The 22470-nt window shown below is 39.8% G+C and overlaps 2 protein-coding genes across 4 annotated transcripts in view; one reads left to right on the forward strand and one right to left on the reverse strand.

Annotated features, from left to right (window-relative positions):
• The window catches only part of ptcd3 (pentatricopeptide repeat domain 3), a 47138-nt gene extending 34174 nt beyond the window's left edge, over positions 1-12964 (reverse strand). For all 3 annotated transcript variants that reach the window (XM_061901515.1, XM_061901514.1, XM_061901513.1), the window contains exons 1-10: positions 12822-12964; positions 12571-12623; positions 12353-12401; positions 11589-11634; positions 9297-9365; positions 9053-9157; positions 7401-7524; positions 7204-7307; positions 3812-3979; positions 3619-3679 (exon numbers count right to left, since the gene is read on the reverse strand). In XM_061901515.1, the coding sequence (XP_061757499.1) occupies positions 3619-3679; positions 3812-3979; positions 7204-7307; positions 7401-7524; positions 9053-9157; positions 9297-9365; positions 11589-11634; positions 12353-12401; positions 12571-12623; positions 12822-12910 (868 nt within the window). In that variant the 5' untranslated portion in view covers positions 12911-12964. The remainder of the gene's footprint in view (positions 1-3618; positions 3680-3811; positions 3980-7203; positions 7308-7400; positions 7525-9052; positions 9158-9296; positions 9366-11588; positions 11635-12352; positions 12402-12570; positions 12624-12821) is intronic.
• Positions 12965-12974: 10 nt separating this feature from the next.
• Positions 12975-22470, forward strand: part of polr1a (RNA polymerase I subunit A) — a 60267-nt gene continuing 50771 nt past the window's right edge. Inside the window, exons 1-7 of the mRNA XM_061901511.1 lie at positions 12975-13325; positions 16516-16624; positions 18122-18217; positions 18359-18508; positions 18799-18903; positions 21150-21235; positions 21388-21476. Of these exons, the coding sequence (XP_061757495.1) occupies positions 13249-13325; positions 16516-16624; positions 18122-18217; positions 18359-18508; positions 18799-18903; positions 21150-21235; positions 21388-21476 (712 nt within the window). The 5' untranslated portion in view covers positions 12975-13248. The remainder of the gene's footprint in view (positions 13326-16515; positions 16625-18121; positions 18218-18358; positions 18509-18798; positions 18904-21149; positions 21236-21387; positions 21477-22470) is intronic.

Below are 22470 nucleotides of genomic sequence, written 5' to 3' on the forward strand. Positions count from 1 at the left end.
CGGGCAACTGTTAATCGAGTCAGTCACTATAATATTGATCAGGATACGTGCAGCACAGCACCGTACAACTACAGTACATAAACTCTCGAACTAGCTGTGTACAAACAAAACATGATATATGGGCTAATACTTTACAGATACTGTAATACGATTGTTCAAGTTGTTTTTAGTCAATACAGATTGGTGTCCTATTTTGTCCTAATTGTGTAATGCATTACAAACTCAAAAGCCAATAAGCTGTTGGCGCAGTTGCGAGCTTACCCTATGCCATAGCTAGCTTACGGCTAATGCTGTAGCATGGTGATGTGTTAGCAGTTCCTCCATGTTTGCTCTCACAATAACAATGTTGCTACAGCTTGTTTATTATAAAAGTTTTGGAAGTATTGTTGGCAATTTTTAGATGCATTTTAGATTAATTTAGAGACAGAATTGGTTGCTCGCCTCTTAGAATGCAAAAATTTAAAACTTTTATCTTCTTGTCTCGTATAAGGATTGTGAATGATAGGTAAATTCCAAAAACATTTTTATATTAAACTGATGTTATTCATTAAGAAACAAACAATTCTGTGAATTAAACGGCTCCATTAATTTGATTGAAAGTAATGCATATTAAAAATGTATCCATCCTTAACCTTTAAGATTAATTAATTATGACTCTGGACCTAAAATCATTGTTTTATTTGATGACTTTCCTGCCCTGACATTTGACCTTTGAGCCCTAAAAAGGTTGACGACACCAAAGGCCAAGTGGCCTTGCCCCTAAAATTACAAAACTCCAGGCCTGGATGTAAGGCACACCCACGCGTCTGCACAAAACTAAACTACACTCGTAAGTCATAACTGTAACTGTATGTCAATGCTTTAAGGCATGGGTCTCAAACACGCGGCACACGGGTCAATTGCGTCCCGCGAGACGTTATTTTGCGGCCCGCACCTTGATGTGTAAATTTAATGGTGGTGCGGCCCGCGAGCTCTAAATGAATGGCGATGTACAGCATCATACTTGTATACCCTCAATTTTTCCAGGAGATTCCTGATTTTCAGTGCCACTCCAGGGATAACCATTCTCCCGTAGTTCATCTCTACAACACTATTAAGGGGGTACCAGGGAGGCTTTGCCTTTGGCGCCCTCTACAGTCTGTACTAACAGTCGACAAGCTTGTCCAAATTAATTATATTTGGCTTCTTTAAGCACAGTAAGCGACTGCAAGGCATAGTTGATCAACAGCCACACAGGTCACACTGAGGGTGGGCGTATAAACAACTTTAACACTGTTATAAATATGCGCCATACTGTCAACCCACACCAAACAAGAATGACAAACACATTTTGGAATAACATCTGTACCGTAACACAACAGAACAAATACCCAGAATCCCATGCAGCCCTAACTCTTCCGGGCTACAGTATACACCCCCGCACTCCCATGCCCCCAACCCCGCCCCGTATTGTATATTTGTAACAGTGTTAAAGTTGTATATAGGGCCACCCTCAGTGTGACCTGTATGGCTGTTGACCATGTATGCCCTGCAGTCCATTCCGTGAATCTACACAAGCCTCTTACAATATGTGTTTGGGCCGGCACACTGAATGCATGGTCGTAAAGCGGACGAGACAATAGATTGTAGAGGACGCAAAAGGCAGTGTCATTACGGCACGCCCCTAATATTGTTGTCCGAGAGAGAACCGTAAGAAAGATTGCCCCGGGGAGATTGTCGGGAGGGGTACTGATATTCTGGTGTTTCCTAGAAAGATCGCGGAAAAATGACAAGTATGCGGGAAAGCCATTCAAAGAAGGTGATTTCATTAAAAAGTGCATGTTAGATTTTTTTATGAAATTTTTTCTCGCGGCCCAGCCTCACCCAGTTTCTGCATCCAGTGGCCCCCAGGTAAATTGAGTGTGAGACCCCTGCTTTAAGGGGATCTATTATGCAAAACCAACTTTTACCTATTGTTTGGATTCAAAATTATGTCACGCCTGGCTCACGTCCGACCCATTAAAATACAGGTGGTGGTCAAGCCAGCATCTGTTTTCAATGGTAACTACGCACCCTTTAGCCTTTCTCAAAGAAAAATGCCCAATGCTTGTGTTGTTTTCGGCTGCACGAACCATTTAAATCACAAAAAATATAAACATTTATTCAGAGTTCCTCAAGAGGTAATCAAGAATGGCGGAAGAGTGCAAGATTTTATGAAAAAAGTACAGTACAAGGGAGCTACTCCTCCGTCTTTGTTGGTTCTGTTGATGTATGTTAGTTCAATAAACTTCTAGATCAAAATCTATTTCTTTTTTTTATTTTTTAAATCGATGCATGTTTCTGTGATAGCGATCACTTTGATGGGTTTATAGAATTGTTCCAAAAAGTGCTTCATGATATAATTTGCGTACGAACTTCTGCTATTAAAATAATAATTGACAATTTGTTATCACAATGTTGCTGTTATATCGTTCGTCTGTTTAACAACAACAATTATTATTGATGTGGGAGAAAACATTTGTATCTGGATCTATAACATTGTCCAAATTCTGTATTTTATGGTCTTTGTTGTAGACGTTTTTCAGTTCCATATTTTCTTGTTAAACAATATTTGATGTTGTTTTAATAATCTCTATAATTGTAGGTTGATGCGCTTCTGGATCTAGGTCTTCTTGTTTAGTGGTCCCTTGGAACATAATAATGTTGGTATTGAATTTAGGTGTAGTTTTTCGTCAGACTCCATTATCAACGTCGTCGTGGAAACTGTCTATTTTGATATTTGTCCAAGTCCTTGATGTCATGGACAACAAGTACTCTTGCTTCTTGACCTTCATTCTGAAAATATCCAGTGGGCCTCATTGAAATGTTAATTATGTTATATTATGCCAAGGTAGCCCAGTTAACAGCTTTTTCATGTTATTTTGCAAGACTCCGTGTCACGTGACTTCAAACTTGATACCTCATTGGCTGGTTCTTAAACAGGATTGAAGATTGAGACAGTCTTAATTTACTGGAAGGGAGTCGGGCTTTTAAAAGCAGCAATTATTTTGACACTCAATTTTTATACTCTGATTTTTTTTTATACAGAATTGTTCTTTACTGAATTTTTAAACACTGTTTTTTCCCCCCTGAATTTTAAAATAGATTTTTTTACACAAAATTTGAAAAAAAAAAGGGTTTTCTAATTAAATTGTCAGCATTATTTGATGTAAAAAAATTCAATTACATAAATTCAGTGTCTAAAAAAGCTTTCGTAATAAAGATAAAAATTAACCTCCATAAACACATCCTTTCTTATTTGACAAGGTTTATCCTGTTAAACTGCAAATAGGTTAGATAAAATATTGAATACGATTAAAATCAAGAGTAAGATTACAAATTCAAATTCTGTAGTGAAAAAGATGATCAACCCCGGATGGGAACCACAATGAAGTGTTTTAAATGTAGGAGAAAAAATATATATATATATGACCCCTTTAAGTCAGTTTTCCAAAAGCTAAGTTTTTAATGACAATCTACATTTGCATGAGGACATTCTGTTAAATGGCCACACAATAACCTCTCATGACTTCATACATTTATTTGAAACTGAACTGACAAAATTTTCACAGACACACTCCAAAATCTTTAGTGACTCACCTGTCAGTCGGTTGTTAAGCAGATCTGTGTACGTGCTGAAGGCCTTGGTATAGGCTCCATGCTGTGGAGACACACATTTTAATGAATGCATCAAAACAATCACTCTTTATACCCTCTACATACACAGCTGGGCCAGTCTTTGTAGCAATTGGCCAATCTAAATAAGAAAAATAAAATATTATACAATCCTTACCTTTACCATGCCTCTGATGAGAGCAGAGTAACATCGGGTGTCTTTCTCTGGCAACATGTTGAATATTCTCTCCGCATTGTTCTGGTCTCTCCAGACCAACTTTAGGAAGTCTGACGACTGATGAAACCTCCCTCTCTTCCTCACCTCTATCCCCGACTTCATAGCCTCCTGAACACAACCATCCAATATATTTTTGATAGGTTAGTGACAGTGAAAAAGCTATCCTGCAAGTCTGTTAATATCAAATTTGATTAGATCTTTCATAGTGGGAGATGCTTGACAGGAAAAAAAATTGTAGGAAATTTCAACAGCAAGCAATATCCAGTCTGTCCTCTTGAGGACACTGTTGATGTAGGGTATTTAAGTAATGCCAGATTCATTACTCCTGTGTATTGCTTGGATTTTACTGACATCATGTCCGACTCACGTACCGCCCTTTAAATAAGAGTGTTTAATGGGCATGTTTAGCGATGGTCAGATGCATAGGACGCCGATCTACATTTCTGCCAGTGGGTAATCGGACGGGCGGTAAATTTGACGTTACTTTTCTGAGCATGCACGGTTTTTGTTTGGTGGTGAGAAAGAATTTGCCATTGATCCCATGTGGGTGCTCGGCATTGTCTGTGGGTGCTCGGGCCCCGAAGCACCCAGAGGATCGGCGCCTATGGTCAGATGAAGCCTCATGAGGCATTGAACCACTTGAGCCAATTGGTTCAATATCTCAACGCTTTAATGCATGCTTCGGCACAAGACTCCACCTGCTGGTCAAATGTATGATTACAAACAGCTGCATATTTACCACATAACGTGTGATGCATTGAAATGTTTTGTCTATTATGGCTTTTGAAAATGACAATGAATCACAATAATTGACAAAATGGTTTTGCTAGGTAAATCAACAATGTATAATAAAATGTGTTTTATGTGTTATACATGTATATATATTGTGTGTTTGTATTATGCCAACATGGTAGAATCATATGATAGGGCCGGTTGTATAATGTTTTTCTGTCACCTTGAGGAAATGGCATAAAGAGGAAGATGACAATATCATGTAATCTGGACATTGATGTACAGAACAAAAGAGATTTAGTTCATTTTTATTTTTGGTTTTAGACGATTCCTTTTTTTTTTTGGACAAAACCTCTCAGTTATCCAGCTAATGATTTCTGGTAGCTGGTTAAAAAACAATAAATACAGAATGCTTTACTTTAACAAATGTAATGTTTCCAGTGATAAACACATTTAAAAACTGACGTTGCCAAGAATCCAACCCACGTCTTGTAGAATAAAAGACGAATGCGCGAACCATTGTGCTACCAACGTTCTGATAATGTCATTAATACAGGGTGATAATTTAATGTGTATTAAATGGACATCAGGTTTGCCGTTTGGATTCAGTTTGTCGTCGTCCTTTGATTCTAGCTGCATTTAAAAATAACAACTTTTTTTCTCTAACCATATTCCAAACTGACCACAAGTCTCAAAAGCTCACAGTTTCAATGGAGTTGTCGAATTTCCCGGCAAATCTAAATGATAAATAAATGATAAATGGGTTGTACTTGTATAGCGCTTTTCTACCTTCAAGGTACTCAAAGCGCTTTGACACTACTTCCACATTTACCCATTCACACACACATTCACACACTGATGGATGGAGCTGCCATGCAAGGCGCTAACCAGCACCCATCAGGAGCAAGGGTGAAGTGTCTTGCTCAGGACACAACGGACGTGACGAGGTTGGTACTAGGTGGGAATTGAACCAGGGACGCTCGGGTTGCGCACGGCCACTCTCCCCACTGCGCCACGCCGTCCCTAATCTGAACCGCTTCCCGAAACAGTCGCGTGGAACAACTTGGCAACGAGGCTTCACGCGTCATCATTTCCGGCTCCTCCCCTAAATGAAGCATTTAGTGAAAACGCCCCCTCCATTACTCGGCACACACCTCGAAACCTAGGCACATTTAGTCCCGTTACTATGCATGTTTAATACAAGTTAGCTCTGTTCTCAATGGCTAAGAGACACCATTTGGCGTTTTCAGAAAAAAATGCCCTTTGCTTGAATTGTTTTTGGCTGTACAAAACATTCAAATTGCGAAAAGGATTAATGTTTCTTAAGAGTTCCTCAGGAGGTAATCAAAAGGAGGAAGCGTGCAAGATTATACAAAAACAACAAGAAAAGCATGCTTATGTCGGAATGCAAGCAATAGTAGATCCATTACTGTGATTTGGTTATTTTTCCTTGGTGTGCAAAATTGGAATTCAGATAGTGTTTTTGTTATACTATTTCTCCGTATGTAGTGCAGTATTTATTACTCATTTTTAGTTTTTCTTCATGTTTTACTTTTGTTACTGTATGTAAAATTACAACCACATAATTTCCCCATTGTGGGATGAATTAAAGGCTATCCTATCCTATTCCCGCGGGTTATGTTCCAAGATAGGCAGGACTCTACTGTAGTTTCATATTGTATTTACTAGGGGTGTGATGATCCGATATTTACATTAGTCTGATATGAGCAAAAAAAACACAAGCGTGGGATGATATCAGCTTTCATACAAGACTTCCGATATAACCTCTGATACAAGCAGTCCTGCAGTGTATTTACGTGTGCAAAGCTGGACAGCCAGTTAACATCTAAATAAGCACACAATGTTGTTATGTTTTTGCAATCATTGTCGGTTATAGGCTACTAGGAGTTAGCAGCTATACAACAGCTATACACACGTAATAAGCATCCTGAAATTAACAATATTGCAGTCCAAAACAGTCAAATAATCATAGTTGCATATTACTTACACATAAGTGTCCAAGGCAGAAGCTTATTATAAAGTATCCAGTCACAAACTTGTCTGTATTATTCAATTTACTGTCATGAGCAAATGCAGCTGGGATAGGCTCCAGTCACCCCCGTCTCCTCGAGATGGACAAGCGGTAGAAAATGTAAGGATGGATGGAGCTTAACAAATCAATCAATCAATGTTTATTTATATAGCCCTGAATCACAAGTGTCTCAAAGGGCTGCACAAACCACTACGACATCCTCGGAAAAACCCACATAAGGGAAAGGAGAACTCACACCGAGTGGGACGTCGGTGACAATGATGACTATTATTGTGGCCACTAGGTGTCGCCAACACCCCCCCACCATCGATGCATCTATCCATCCATTTTCTACAACTTCTTCCCTTTGGGGTCCCGGGCATTGTAATTCAAAAAGTCGGTCATTAAGTTACACTACAAAATAAATGTATGTACTATTTGTGCAGATATTGCATAGGATTGATATCAGTATCAGCCAATATTCAAGGCTCCAATATTGATATAATATCGAAAGTATGACATTTTTATATTAAAATTAAATAACTGCCTTTAATCTGCAGTGACTCACATTGTATTCTGTCTGTATCCCATCGTCCTGGACAGGGTCTTTGTCGCAAAAGAGACAGATCAGGTCCAAGAGGTCATGGGTCGTCTCCATTGACACGGATATCCCTGAAAGACAGAATGGTGACTGTGACATTTTCCGACTAACATTATTGAGAATATACATTATGAGGTGAGGCTATCATGCAGGCAGGTGCTCACCAGCTTGTAGGAGTTGATCATACATGTCAACAGCATCCTTGACTTTTCTCAAGCTAATCCTTTCTTTCAGCGCTGCTTCGCTCACCTCGTCAAGTTGCAGTGATATGGTGTCTGGCATCAGACACTTAACACACAAACAACAAAATGATCTTTAAACAAAAATAATAAAAGCTTGGCATCAGACAAAATATTCTCCTTAGCAGTGACATGCAATCAAGGAAAGCAGTAAATAATGTCATGAATGCAGTCCTTCTCAAATAGTTGCGAAAGCCGGGGGAGGGGCGGGGGGGGTTTGACTTCGGAGAATATGCTTTTCCAGAATATGATGAAGTGTATGTAGCACTGTAAGAGACAAGGAAAGGCCGGCCGGTGTGTTGTTTCCTTCAATGTAAATAAGCTTACAATGTCACGCAGAGGTATAGTTATAACAATTATAACAGTACAGAGTGGGGGGTGGGGGGGTGGCGCAAAATACTTATTTCTTCCTAGGGGGGACTTAACAGAAAATATTTGAGAAGCACTGCTTTAATGCAAGTCTGTGCCATCATTAATTTGTTGATAGGACAATAAACTGCAGTTAAAAGTCATTAGGTGAGGTGGAGAGTACTCTGCTGCGCTTGAAGTGGGCGTACAGTGGGGCAAAAAAGTATTTAGTCAGCCACCGATTGTGCAAGTTCTCCCACTTAAAATGATGACAGTGGTCTGTAATTTTCATCATAGGTACACTTCAACTGTGAGAGACAGAATGTGGAAAAAAATCCAGGAATTCACATTGTAGAAATTTTAAAGAATTTATTTGTAAATTATGGTGGAAAATAAGTATTTGGTCAACCATTCAAAGCTCTCACGGATGGAAGGAGGTTTTGCTCAACATCTCACGATACATGGCCCCATTCATTCTTTCCTTAACACGGATCAATCGTCCTGTCCACTTAGCAGAAAAACAGCTCCAAAGCATGATGTTCCACCCCCATGCTTCACAGTAGGTATGGTGTTTTTGGGATGCAACTAAGTATTCTTCTTCCTCCAAACACAACGAGTTGAGTTTATACCAAAAAAGTTCTATTTTGGTTTCATCTGACCACATGACATTCTCCCAATCCTCTGCTGTATCATCCATGTATCCATTTTGGTATAAACTCAACTAGTCATGTTTGGAGGAAGAAGAATACCGATTTTCATCCCAAGAACAACATACCTACTGTGAAGCATGGGGGTGGAAACATCATGTTTTGGGGCTGTTTTTCTGCTAAGGGGACAGGACGATTGATCCGTGTTAAGGAAAGAATGAATGGGGCCATGTATCGTGAGATTTTGAACCAAAACCTCCTTCCATCAGTGAGAGCTTTGAATGGTTGACCAAATACTTATTTTCGACCATAATTTACAAATAAATTCTTTAAAATTCCTACGATGTGAATTCCTGGATTTTTTTTTCACATTCTGTCTCTCACAGTTGAAGTGTACCTATGATCAAAATTACAGACCTCTGTCATCATTTTAAGTGGGAGAATTTGCACAATCGGTGGCTGACTAAATACTTTTTTTGCCCAACTGTACATTTAAATCTGACTTTCAAGGGAATCAGTGAACTTGCATGTCAATGCTCTCTATTTATTACATCCATTCAGTAATAGGTGGGTGTTTCTTACAGGTATATGTGGTTCAGCAAAATCTTTGGTGAAAAACTTTGGGTAATTGTTGATGAAGTATTTAGCTGCAGATTTTCCAGACTCTTGAGAGAGAGAGTACAAATTCTGCAAAAACAGAGAGGAGGCAGTTAGTTCTTCATGTCAGTACCAAAGATTTTTGTGGTATAGTCACGTTCTGAAATCAGAACATTCAAGTGACAGAACAAGTATGAATACGGCAATAGAGAGTGGAAATGTTTCGTACAAACTCAGCAGAATTATTGGGCGAAAGGTAGGGATCATCCTGGAACTGGTAGGGGTACGCTGTAGGATCCTGGTAGAAAAAAGAAGTTAATCAATATTTAGAAGTTTAGTTCAAAAAATGGATATAGCAATTACTGTTATAATGATAAAAACTGTACAATTCCACAGTATTACAGGCTCAAATATTACAATTCTGTAAAACGGTGATTGATTGCCACATTTTGAAAAACTCACCATGACTGTGTTGACACTGTCTTGACAATGGACCAAATCTGATTTTTTCTAAATCGGGGGTTGTTTTTGACTGTTGAGTTTACAGGTAAAATGTGATCCTTATCAGACTCCAGTATAAACACCAACAGGCCCAAATGTGGCCTCGACGTCACTTACAAACAAAGTTTGATGAAGTGAAAACAAATGAAGTAGACAGGATTTCGTAAATGAACGAGGGAGTCTCTAGGACACGAGAAAACATTCAGTACAAGGATTAGCGGGTTAGGACCGTGGCAATTATGTAGAAGAAGTAGGCAAATGATGGAAAACTGCAGGAGGAGGAAGAAGAGAATTGCAAACTGACAAGTTGTTTTTAGAAAATTGTGGAAGTAAAGAAACAGGTCTAAAATTTGTAAATTGGTATCTGTCTCCAGTCTTATAAATCGGTACAACTAATGCTACTTTGAATTTGTTTTAGAATTTCCCCATTTGAAATGATAGGATACTAATATACATTAATGGTTCTGAGATATCCATCCATCCCATCTTCTTCCGCTTATCCGAGGTCGGGTCGCGGGGGCAGCAGCCTAAGCAGGGAAGCCCAGACTTCCCTCTCCCCAGCCACTTCGTCTAGCTCTTCCCGGGGGATCCCGAGGCGTTCCCAGGCCACCCGGGAGACATAGTCTTCCCAACGTGTCCTGGGTCTTCCCCGTGGCCTCCTACCGGTTGGACGTGCCCTAAACACCTCCCTCGGGAGGCGTTCGGGTGGCATCCTGACCAGATGCCCGAACCACCTCATCTGGCTCCTCTCGATGTGGAGGAGCAGCGGCTTTACTTTGAGTTTCTCCCGGATGACAGAGCTTCTCACCCTATCTCTAAGGGAGAGCCCCGCCACACGGCGGAGGAAACTCATTTCGGCCGCTTGTACCCGTGATCTTATCCTTTCGGTCATTACCCTGTCAACACCGTGTATGGTGCGGATGGTGTTCTGCTGACCTCAACTGCGGATGTTGTGGATAGGTGGAGGGAATACTTCGAAGACCTCCTCAATCCCACCAACACGTCTTCCTATGAGGAAGCAGTGCCTGGGGAATCTGTGGTGGACTCTCCTATTTCTGGGCCTGAGGTTGCTGAGGTAGTTAAAAAGCTCCTCGGTGGCAAGACCCCAGGGGTGGATGAGATCCGCCCAGAGTTCCTTAAGGCTCTGGATGCTGTGGGGCTGTCTTGGTTGACAAGACTCTGCAGCATCGCGTGGACATCGGGGGCGGTACCTCCGGATTGGCAGACCGGGGTGGTGGTCCCTCTCTTTAAGAAGGGGGACCGGAGGGTGTGTTCCAACTATCGTGGGATCACACTCCTCAGCCTTCCCGGTAAGGTTTATTCAGGTGTACTGGAGAGGAGGCTACGCCGGATAGTCGAACCTCGGATTCAGGAGGAACAGAGTGGTTTTCGTCCTGGTCGTGGAACTGTGGACCAGCTCTATACTCTCGGCAGGGTTCTTGAGGGTGCATGGGAGTTTGCCCAACCAGTCTACATGTGCTTTGTGGACTTGGAGAGGGCATTCGACCGTGTCCCTCGGGAAGTCCTGTGGGGAGTGCTCAGAGAGTATGGGGTATCGGACTGTCTTATCATGGCAGTCCGATCCCTGTACGATCAGTGTCAGAGCTTGGTCCGCATTGCTGGCAGTAAGTCGGACACGTTTCCAGTGAGGGTTGGACTCCGCCAAGGTTGCCCTTTGTCACTATGTTCTGAGATATCTTAAATAACAATTTTTTCCATTTCCATATCAATTGGAAAATTTCAGATTCCAAACGGATTGGCCCAAATCTGATGCAAAAATATTACAATTTTAAGCACTTAGGAGCATTTTGGACAAGCAAAAAATATTTGATCTGTGGAACTTAAGAGAAAAAAAATCTGATTTGGTGTCCATTTTAAAAGGAGCCCGAGATACTGCTAATTTCTTGGAGAAGTAGCCAACACGCTAGCCTAAATACTTTTCTTTTATTTTTTTTTAACAAATACAACTTGACTAAAATATGTCCAAAATACAGAGAGATAGAGTAGGAAGGGAACTCACCCTGCGGACAGTGGAAGCCAAAGTCTCCAACACTGCCTCTTTGCTCCTTCAAAGTAACATATTATGTTTTACAACAGTGGTTCTCAACCTTTTTTCAGTGATGTACCCCCTGTGAACAATTTTTTAATTCAAGTACCCCCTAATCAGAGCAAAGCATTTTTGGTTGAAAAAAAGAGATAAAGAAGTAAAACACAGCACTATGTCATCAGTTTCTGATTTATTAAATTGTATAACAGTGCAAAATATTGCTCATTTATAGTGTTTTTTCTTGAACAATTTGGAAAAAAAGATACAAAAATGACTAAAAACTTGTTGAAAAAAAAACAAGTGATTCAATTATAAATAAAGATTTCTACACATAGAAGTAATCATCAATTAAAGTGCCCTCTTTAGGGATTGTAATAGAGATCCATCTGGATTCATGAACTTAATTCTAAACATTTCTTCACAAAAAAAAAAACAAATCTTTAACATCAATATTTATGGAACATGTCCACAAAAAATCTAGCTGTCAACACTGACTATTGCATTGTTGTATTTTTTCACAGTTTATGAATGTACATTAATATTTTGTTGAAGTATTATTCTATAAATATATTTATAAAGAATTTTTAAATTATTGCTATTTTTAGAATATTTAAAAAAAAATGTCACGTACTTCTTAGCATACCTTCAAGTACCCCCGTTTGAGAATCACTGTTTTAGAAGATTTATGATAAGAAAATACTTTTTTTCTTTGTAAAACAGAGATTACAGATACACACCATACTTTCTTTCTGGGGATGACAATCTGCTCTGTAGATTCTGTTCCACCTGCAAAAGAAACATAATCATTTAAATGTTCAAATAAATACAAATTATTTTTTTATGATACATTTTAATGAAATATATTCGTCTTACTTCTCACAATGTTATTGAATGTTTAACTATATTGTTTTGTATGTATTAAATTGTAATCCCAACCCTCCTCCTCTCAACGTACTTTCCGTAGCATCAAGAGCTTGTAGACGCACAGCTGAAATCCCAACAAAAGTCCTTTAAAAAAGAAAGAAAGAAACCAGTTGAAGATTAAAACAGTTTGAAGGAGAGTTCTGTCTTTGAAAATATGCTGGCAGTTGTCTTGTTGACCTCCCCTGCTGTCAAATGATGCTTAAATGACAGACTTGTGGAGCGAACAAGAACTAATAAGCTCGTGCACGGCTTGTAAAAGTATACATATTCAATTTATCTTACCTTTTACCCCACAGCAGTTCAAGATTGGTGAGTAAAACTCTGCATTTTTTGTGTAACTTATGCCCTACATGCATCCCGGTCGCCGCCATTTTGGATGAACACCAAGGGCTACTGGATGGGAGACACCATGCGGACGAGTAGGGGGGTTCCAGTTTTATTGAAGAATACAATCCTAATTTTTACGATATAGCGTCAAGTATAGTCTTTTATTAACCATACAGTGTAGATTTACAATTATTTTGTATAAATATATTACCAAACACCGATATGTTTATGTCTATAATCCAAATTATGTATGTTGAAGTCCTCTTCTAACTTGGCGTGTCTATGGTTCCCACGTGGTTCGGAGTAGTCGCATGTGGCATGAAAGAGCTCGTCCTGTTTTTCCACAAGTTAACAAGATAAAGTCAGGATTTAGGCATTGAAAATGTTATTTAGTAAAGATGTGCCATGGCGGCGATTGGAGGGCTTGTCGTTTGGCATGTACTCCGCCGAAGAGATAAGGTGAGTCTGTTGGCCTTTTTGCTTTATGCGAAATGAGGAGTTCAAAAGTAAGTTATAACTTCAAACCCAATTGAACCTTTTTTTAATGGTGAACCACAACCTTAAGTAGTAATAAATCCATCCATTTTCTACCGCTTGTCCCTTTTGGTGTCGCGCGGGGGGTGTTGGAGCCTATCTCAGCTCCATTCGGGGCGGAAGGTGGTGTACACCCTGGACAAGTCGCCACCTCATTAGAGGGGCCAACATAGATAGTCAACGACTCATTTATTGTTGTGTGCCCCACTCTTTAAAGGCCTACTGAAATGAGATTTTCTTATTTAAACGGGGATAGCAGGTCCATTCTATGTGTCGTACTTGATCATTTCGCGATATATTGCCATATCTTTGCTGAAAGGATTTAGTAGGGAACATCCACGATAAAGTTCGCAAATTTCGGTGCTAAGAGAAATGCCCTGCCTCTACCGGAAGTCGCAGACTATGACGTCACATGTTTGATGACTCCTCACATATTCACATTGTTTTAATGTGAATTTCCCCATTAATTTGAGCTATGATGAAAGATCCGTGTTAGAAGATATTGATAGCGACGGACTAGAAAAAAATAAAAATAAAACGCGATTGAATTGGGACGGATTCCGATGTTTTTAGACACATTTACTAGGTTAATTCTGGGAAATCCCTTATCTTTGTATTGTGTTGCTAGTGTTTTAGTTAGTTTAATATTACCTGATAGTCGGAAGGGTGTCTCCACGGGTGTGTTGACGCGCAGTGTCTCAGGGGAGTCGACGGCAGCTATGGACGGCACAAGCGCGGCTTTTCTCCAGCAAGAACTGACTTCTTAAACACAATTTTCTCACAGAAACCTGCTGGTTGACATGTGGTCGGGATCCATGTTCTCTTGACCGCGCTCTGATCCATAGGAAAGTTTCACCTCCAGGAATTTTAAACAGGGAATCACCGTGTGTTTGTGTGGCTAAAGACTAAAGCTTCCCAACTTCATCTTTCTACTGTGACTTCTCCGATATTAATTGAACAAATTGCAAAAGATTCAGCAACACAGATGTCCAAAAAACTGTATAATAATGCCGTTAAAGCAGACAACATTTAGCTGTGTGTTGTGTGTGCGCAGCGCTCATACTTCCTAAAAACCTGTGACGTCTTGCCTACACATCATTACACGACGTTTCGAAGACGAAACTCCCAGGAAATTTAAAATTGTAATTTAGTAAACTAAAAAGGCCGTATTAGCATGTGTTGCAATGTTAATATTTTATTATTGATACATAAACTATCAGACTGCGTGGTGGGTAATAGTGGGTTTCAGTAGGATTTTCTCTTTATCTTGACCTGAAAATACAGTTGAATTAGCAACGTATCGCCCATGCTAATAGTATGAGTGATGTTTGTAAATAATATTAAAGGCCTACTGGAATGAGATTTTCTTATTTAAATGATAAATGGGTTGTACTTGTATAGCGCTTTTCTACCCCTTTTAAGGAGCCCAAAGCTCTTTGACAGTATTTCCACATTCGCCCAATCACACGCACATTTACACGCTGATGGCGGGAGCTGCCATGCAAGGCGCTCACCAGAACCATCAGGAGCAAGGGTGAAGTGTCTTGCCCAAGGACACAACGGACGTGACTAGTATGGTAGAAGGTGGGAAATGAACCAGTAACCCTCAGATTGCTGGCCCAGCCACTTTACCAACTTTGCCACGCCCTCCCCAAATGGGGATAGCAGGTCCATTCTATGTGTCATACTGGATAATTTCGCGATATTGCCATATTTTTGCTAAAAGGCTTTAGTAGAGAACATCGACGTTAAAGTTTGCAACTTTTGGTCGCTAATAAAAAAGGCTTGCCTTTACCGGAAGTATGTGCGCATGACGTCACCGGTGTGAGGGCTCCTCACATTGTTTATAATGTGAGCCACCAGCAGTAAGACCAATTCGGACCGAGAAAGCGACAATTCACCCATTAATTTGAGCGAGAATGAAAGATTTGTGGATGAAGTGAAGTGAAGTGAATTATATTTATATAGCGCTTTTCTCAAGTGACTCAAAGCGCTTTACATAACCTGCAACCCTCATGAGGATATTGATAGTGAAGGACTAGAAAAAATAAAATAAAATAAAAAGTGACGGCTCCAGACAGCGGCAGTGTGAGCGTTTCAGATGTAATTAGACACATTTACTAGGATAATTCTGGAAGATCCTTATCTACTTATTGTTTTAAAAGTGCTTTAGTGAGATTGTAAAGACATACCTAAAAGTCGGATGGCTGCGGTGAACTAGCCAGTGTCTCAAAGAGACGCCGAGGAGCCAAGCTCACAGCTGCCTTTTTTGACAGCTACTGCAGGAGGACGTATAATCCACTGATGTCTCCGGTAAGATATATATCACAATTTTCCCATCCAAAAACATGCTGGTTGACATAGAGAAACATGTTCGCTTGACCGCTCTGTGTTAAAGCTTCACAACAAACAAAGAAACACCGGCTGTGTCTCGGTGCTAAAGACAGCTGCAATAAATGATAAATAAATAAATGGGTTGTACTTGTATAGCGCTTTTCTACCTTCAAGGTACTCAAAGCGCTTTAACACTACTTCCACATTTACCCATTCACACACACATTCACACACTGATGGAGGGAGCTGCCATGCAAGGCGCCAACCAGCACCCATCAGGAGCAAGGGTGAAGTGTCTTGCTCAGGACACAACGGACGTGACGAGGTTGGTACTAGGTGGGAATTGAACCAGGGACGCTCGGGTTGCGCACGGCCACTCTCCCCACGGCGCCACGCCGTCCCAATACACCGCTTTCCACCAACAGCATTGTTCTTTATAGTCTCCATTATTAATTGAACAAATTGCAAAAGATTCAGCAACACAGATGTCCAAAATACTGTGTAATTATGCGATGAAAAGAGACGACCTTTAGCCGTAAGTGGTGCTGAGCTAATATGTCCCCTCCAACCAATACCGTCACAAACACACGTCATCATTCCGCAACGTTTTCAACAAGAAACTCCGTGGGAAATTTAAAATTGTAATTTAGTAAGCTAAAAAGGCCGTATTGGCATGTGTTGCAATGTTAAGATTTCCTCATTGATATATAAACTATCAGACTGCGTGGTCGGTAGTAGTGGGTTTCAGTAGACCTTTAATTACTGTATTCTTTTGTTTTAGAAAGCTGAGTGTGAAGGCGATCACTAATCCCAAACTGCTCGATGGTGTTGGGAATATGGCCCCAAACAGCTTGTATGACTTGGCTCTGGGACCAGCAGACAGCAAAGAGGTAAATGGTTCCCTCCATCTATCCATCCGTTTTTCAACTGATTGGGGTTGCGGGGGGTGCTGGAGCCTATCTCAGCTGCGGAAGGCGGGGTACACACTGGACAAGTCGCCATCTCATCACAGGGCCAACACTGATACACAGGCAACATTCACACTCACGTTCAAGTGTAGCATGTGTAAATGGTTCCCATTCTTTCCCTTTTGCAAGTTCTCAGTTATGTATATATTATGTATAAAATTATGGAAGTGGTTTAATTTTAAGCTGCTCCCAAATCTTGTGAATGGTGGGTTACGATGACTTGGTCGTTGTTTACACTGCGCACCAAATCTGACACAACTTGCTCCAAAGTGTTTGAAATCTGATAATTTCGCGTCAGATTCAGGTCACATCAGGAGGTATTCCAAATTCTGATTGGAATCTGATCTTTTTTTTTTTTTTATGTGACTTAAAACTATACGGCAATGCGACACAAATGCAACTTTTTTGTCAGCTTTGAGCGAGATACATTATTTGCGTGTGCGGGGAAAGACGCAGCCTGCCAGCGGAAGTGGATACTTCATCACAACGTCCGGTTTTGGTGAGCAAAGTTTTTTTTTGACGTCCGAATTTTTGGTGCACCACTAGTCAATAGTGCTCAAATAATAGGCAGTTATGTATTATATGGATATACGTTTTGATTCCTAATAAATAGTGATTGCTGAAGGACCAGAATTGACGCTGTTGCGTATTTGTTGACTATCGCATAAATTGTTGATGTAAGTGAGTTGAAAAATAGAGCTAACGTGAATCCACACTGAAAATTAAAGTAATATAATGTGTTGGAGCCGTCAAAAGAAATCACAGAAGTCTTACGCTATTTTTAACTTTTACTACCAATTTAATCATAAGAAACGGCACAATTCCAACAGGATTTACCTCCCGTGCGAAAATTTTCACCTTCACGCTTCCTCGTACACACAACACTTCGTCATTGTCTGCCTATTACCTTTCAGGCACGGGCAAACATTGAAAAAACTGACATCAAATCCAAGCCACACGAACATAACACATTAAGACCAACTGGTCATTACGGTATGAATTGATATGTATAGCTTATTACTTGCGCACTATAGACAAGTGATATATCGAAAACTCAACCACCAAAAAATACTTTGATTCACGAAAACCGCTTTGCCAAAACCGGCGGTAAACAAAATGCATGCCGTTGTCTGCAGCATTGTCAGTATGTCTGCAATGTGGACATCATTTTAATATATCGCAGATATACCCGCGGACAGCCATCTACAAAATGTGCAAATATTAAGATACACCTAAATAAAATAGTATAATTAAAACGAAAAAGACTCTTACCAAAACTATCATATTGCTGATTTCAACAAACTTAACATCATTAACTGCAATCTATGATGCTTATGACTGTTTTTACGCTATTTCCTCCCCCCAAAAATCCCGGCGTGCTCAAGGAAATTTATTCTTACTGTTCTGTTTCTTCATCAGGTGTGTTCAACTTGCTGTCAGGACTTCAACAACTGTCCAGGACACATGGGACATGTGGAGCTCCCTCTACCAGTGTACAACCCCCTTTTTTTTGATGTAAGAATTGGACATACATTAGCCTTGACTGCATGCATATTTGTTGTAATGATTAACACTGGTAACCCAGCCTGTAAAATCACATTTAAATGCATAATTTTAAAACTCACCAACTCCCTCTCTCTTTTTTTTTCCTCGTAGAAACTCTACCTGTTGATTCGGGGTTCATGCCTAGGGTGCCACACATTAACCTGTCCACGAGCAGCCATACATTTACTGTTAAACCAGCTGAAGTTACTCGACCACGGGGCCATGCAGGAAGTTTACCACATTGAGCAAGTTCTTAGCCAGGTGAGGTATTATTGATATGTTACAACAGGGGTGTCCAAACAAATAAGGACGTTGGGGCCAGTTAGATATATTTTACACATTTAAAGATGCCAGAACCAATATAATCTGCGTTAATATATGCTACGCCATCCTTTTTCTTTGTTTTACAACATCACAATAGCCAAAAAAAAACCCCAACCTGCAGCGTCAGAACAGCCGGCCCCCGTGTGCACTTTGGACACCCCATGTTACAGACTAAATGTTGATGTAAGGATCAGTTGGTGTAAACTTTGATTTGACTGTTTTCTAAGTTTCTGCAAGCAAACAACAAAGCCACAGGCGATGAGATCGCAACTTTACTCAAAGAATTCACAAATGCAGTGCTTGCAGTTGATGAGAGAAGTGACAGCAAACCGGTCAGTACACACACTCTTACTAATACTCAATATTAGGGGTGTCCCGATACAACTTTTTTATTTCCGATACGATCCCAATATTGCACTCTTGATATTGATCCGATACGATATCCGCCTGAATCATACATGCTTTTATTATTTTGTGGTGTGAAATACTAGAAAGGATCAAGTGATATTACTCAACCAAAGCAATTCTCTTCACATTTATTTGAGATCTCTGTTCCCAAATGTATGCAATCCCATTTTCAAAAATGGGCAATTCTCCACATACTGCATTATAAACAAGTACATGCACACAAGACAAAAGTGAGAATTGAAGTGGAAAACTTCTCTTTTAAGGACAGTAAAATACATGAAACACCCAGTGGTAATTATGGATGTTCCTTAATAGTACTTGCGCCGACGTGCACAATGGTCCCCGAACTGAAATACTGGAGGAAGTATTTATTGTTGGCCCATTTCGGTGCTAACACAATTCCTTGACATTAATGTAGCAATCCAGATGTAGACACACAGAACCTGACACTCTTTTTACACGTTATTGTTGCTGTTTAAACGCCAACAGCAGTCATTAGATCCAAAGAAACACACATTCATTAGAACAACACAAACTTCCCATACGTGCTAGTCGTCATTTCCCATGACGACTAGCACGTAGCGTTGTAAATCGTCAGAAACTACTTTCACGTATATACAAACTGACACGATAAAACCACAATGATTTCGTATGACTGATTTTTCCACAATAGGAACCCACGTTTTACTCAAACTTTATATTTGCAGTTTTCAGTCATTGCATTGTTTTTTCTTTATACAGTACTTTAGATTTTTTTGTGTGGCTGGTTGTGTCAGTGTGGAACTGCGAACTATAAAGCGAGTAGCTATTTATAGCTGCCTTGCAAATTTTCGATTGCTAACATTACCATTACCATTTTGATTTGAGCATCGAAAGTCACATACTAGCTTAGCAGGAACAGAGCCAAGGCAGCATCGGTCTGAAATCCCTTCTCATCTTGGAAGTCATTCCAGCGAGTGAAAGCCGGGCCAATGTTTATCCTTGACGGTCTTTATCAGTTTAGCGTCTCTTTTTTCTTTTTGTCTCTAGACAAAACTTTGAGGGTTTTTTTGTTCTTTTGCAGCTTTTGTCGTAATAGCAGTAACTGCACGTAGGCGTTGACACAGACTTCCATTTTTCCAACGAATAGGGAAACGGAGGGGCGTATGCTGTAAAGCAAGTCAGCACATTTGTAAATTTTGTGTGGCAGGGTTCCTTCCACCCTCCTCAAAATTGCTTAGCGCCAGTGAAAGCAATACAGACCCCCTTAGGACATGACAGAAGTGTCATTCAACTAGTTGTAAGTTGATGTTTATGAAGCTTGTAAAGTTACTTAGGGCTGCATTAAGCTGCTGATGTTTGCGGTTAACGTATTGTGTCATTTCCGTTTGGATGTGCATGTTCAGAGTAGCAATTGTCTTCTCTCTTTTGGCTTTTAGCATGTAATGACGCAAACTACGCCCATACATAACACTAGCATGTATTGCAAAGTATTGTCTGTTTTTTTTAGGCTTGTATGTTAGCTAATGATGGCGATTTAGCCAAGTTTAGATACAACGATCGCTATTAATAAATGTATAGCTTATTGTAACAACATGACTTCAATACAATACATTTTTATTCAATATAATTACTATTTTTGAAAGATAAATACATTTGAAACATATACAATATAATTTATGTTAATCCACTAATGCTAGGATAAGGTAGGTGGTGGGGTTCTTGTTATATTTTTAGTTTCAAAATATTAAAGCACTGCCTTATCAGTTAGAATGGCTTCTTGTGTCCTGCTCTCTCTGGCTTGGGTCGCAGGCTTAACTTTTCTCGCCTGCCTTGGGGGATATTTCAAATCTAATTTATATGCCACCATGTAGGTGAGGATTACAAATTTACAGACAAGTCTTTGCACTGTGTATGGACAGTTTACCTGTGCTGGAGGAGGAGACAAAGCATTGACAAGGCTTCGTATGGAGTCTGGAATGGACTCACTATATTGGAGTGCTAATATTGGAGATTTGAGATAGTCTCATATAATCCAATACTGGATATCTGTGCTATCAGACCGATATAATATCAATATCAGATTGGGACACTCCTACGCCATATCATATAAGTGAACAGCATTCTGATTAATATAAAATTCATAGATAAACTACATTACGCATTTCTTTGAGTATTTTTTTCTCCCCAGATTAAACATCTTGTTGAGAAGAAAAGCAGTTTGATAAATGATTTTTGGAAAATCCAGATGAAAACTCGCAAATGTCCCAACTGCAGGTAAGATTGTATTAGATTTAGGCTTGATGGACAGGGGTACAGATTATCTTTTTATAGTTTTAAGTTTGATATACTAAGATCTATTATGGTGTAGTTGAAGTCCGGCTGCATTGTGTAAGTGCCAAGAAGACAACTTTTTTTCCCCCTTTTAGAAGCGGGCGGTTCGCCATACGACGTGAGCACAACAGTAAGCTGATTGTCACAATGCCCTCAGGAGTCAAAACAACTGACCTGGCTGGAGGTGAGTCCTTTTTAAAGGCTTTTATTTGAACCCCAGGGGCACATTGTGCATACACTACTGCACTTTCTGTTGTTTTAGTCAGTGCATTAGTGGAAATGCAAGTGTCCAGTAGATACAAATTAGTTAATGCAAACCGTTACTGTAAAGTGTAAGAACCAGCCTTAGAAGTACTCTTAATGAAGCTACAGTTTTTTGGTGTAGATGCATGTTGGAAAACAGTCTAATCACCCAGACCGTCATTCTAAGTTCCCTTAACACACCTGGGGGTTTCTTCTTTTAAAGGGTCGTATTATGAATTTGAATAAACATTAAAAACACTTCCACCTAGTCTACATAACACAGGGCATTGTCAGAAAGTGTCTCCGCGGGTTACATTCCTTTAAGACTGTGTTTATTCAAACGCAAAGTAAACACATCAGCTTTATCACTGCACTGTCAATAAATTCATTATTTTGCCCTCACAACTCATTTCCAGTGTGTGCAGCTGGACAGATAGTTAACAGCATGAATAAACAGAAATTTTGAAGATTGATGTTGCTTTTTTTCCATTAGTTTAATTTCTTTACACATGTTCCTTCATTTATGTGTGTAAGATTGAAAATATAAACGTATATTTATATTTATATATGATGTAAATTATCCATCCATCCATTTTCTACCGCTTATTCCCTTTTTTGGGATCGCGGGGGGCGCTGGTGCCTATCTCAGCTACAATCGAGCGGAAGGCGGGGTACCCCCTGGACAAGTCGCCACCTCATCACAGGGCCAACACAGATAGACAGACAACATTCACACACTAGGGCCAATTTTTAGTGTTGCCAACCAATCTATCCCCAGGTGCATGTCTTTGGATAGTTTTCTATTTTTTTAATTTTGATATAAATTATATTATTTAGTATTATTGTCTATTCTGAGTGAATTGTGGTGCTGAATTTCCCCCAGGGATCAATAAAGTAATTTCTATTCTATGCTAAAATAAACATTACAAAAAAAA

This window comes from Nerophis ophidion, linkage group LG05 (assembly GCF_033978795.1).
Source record: "Nerophis ophidion isolate RoL-2023_Sa linkage group LG05, RoL_Noph_v1.0, whole genome shotgun sequence".
Classification (NCBI taxonomy): Eukaryota; Metazoa; Chordata; class Actinopteri; order Syngnathiformes; family Syngnathidae; genus Nerophis; species Nerophis ophidion.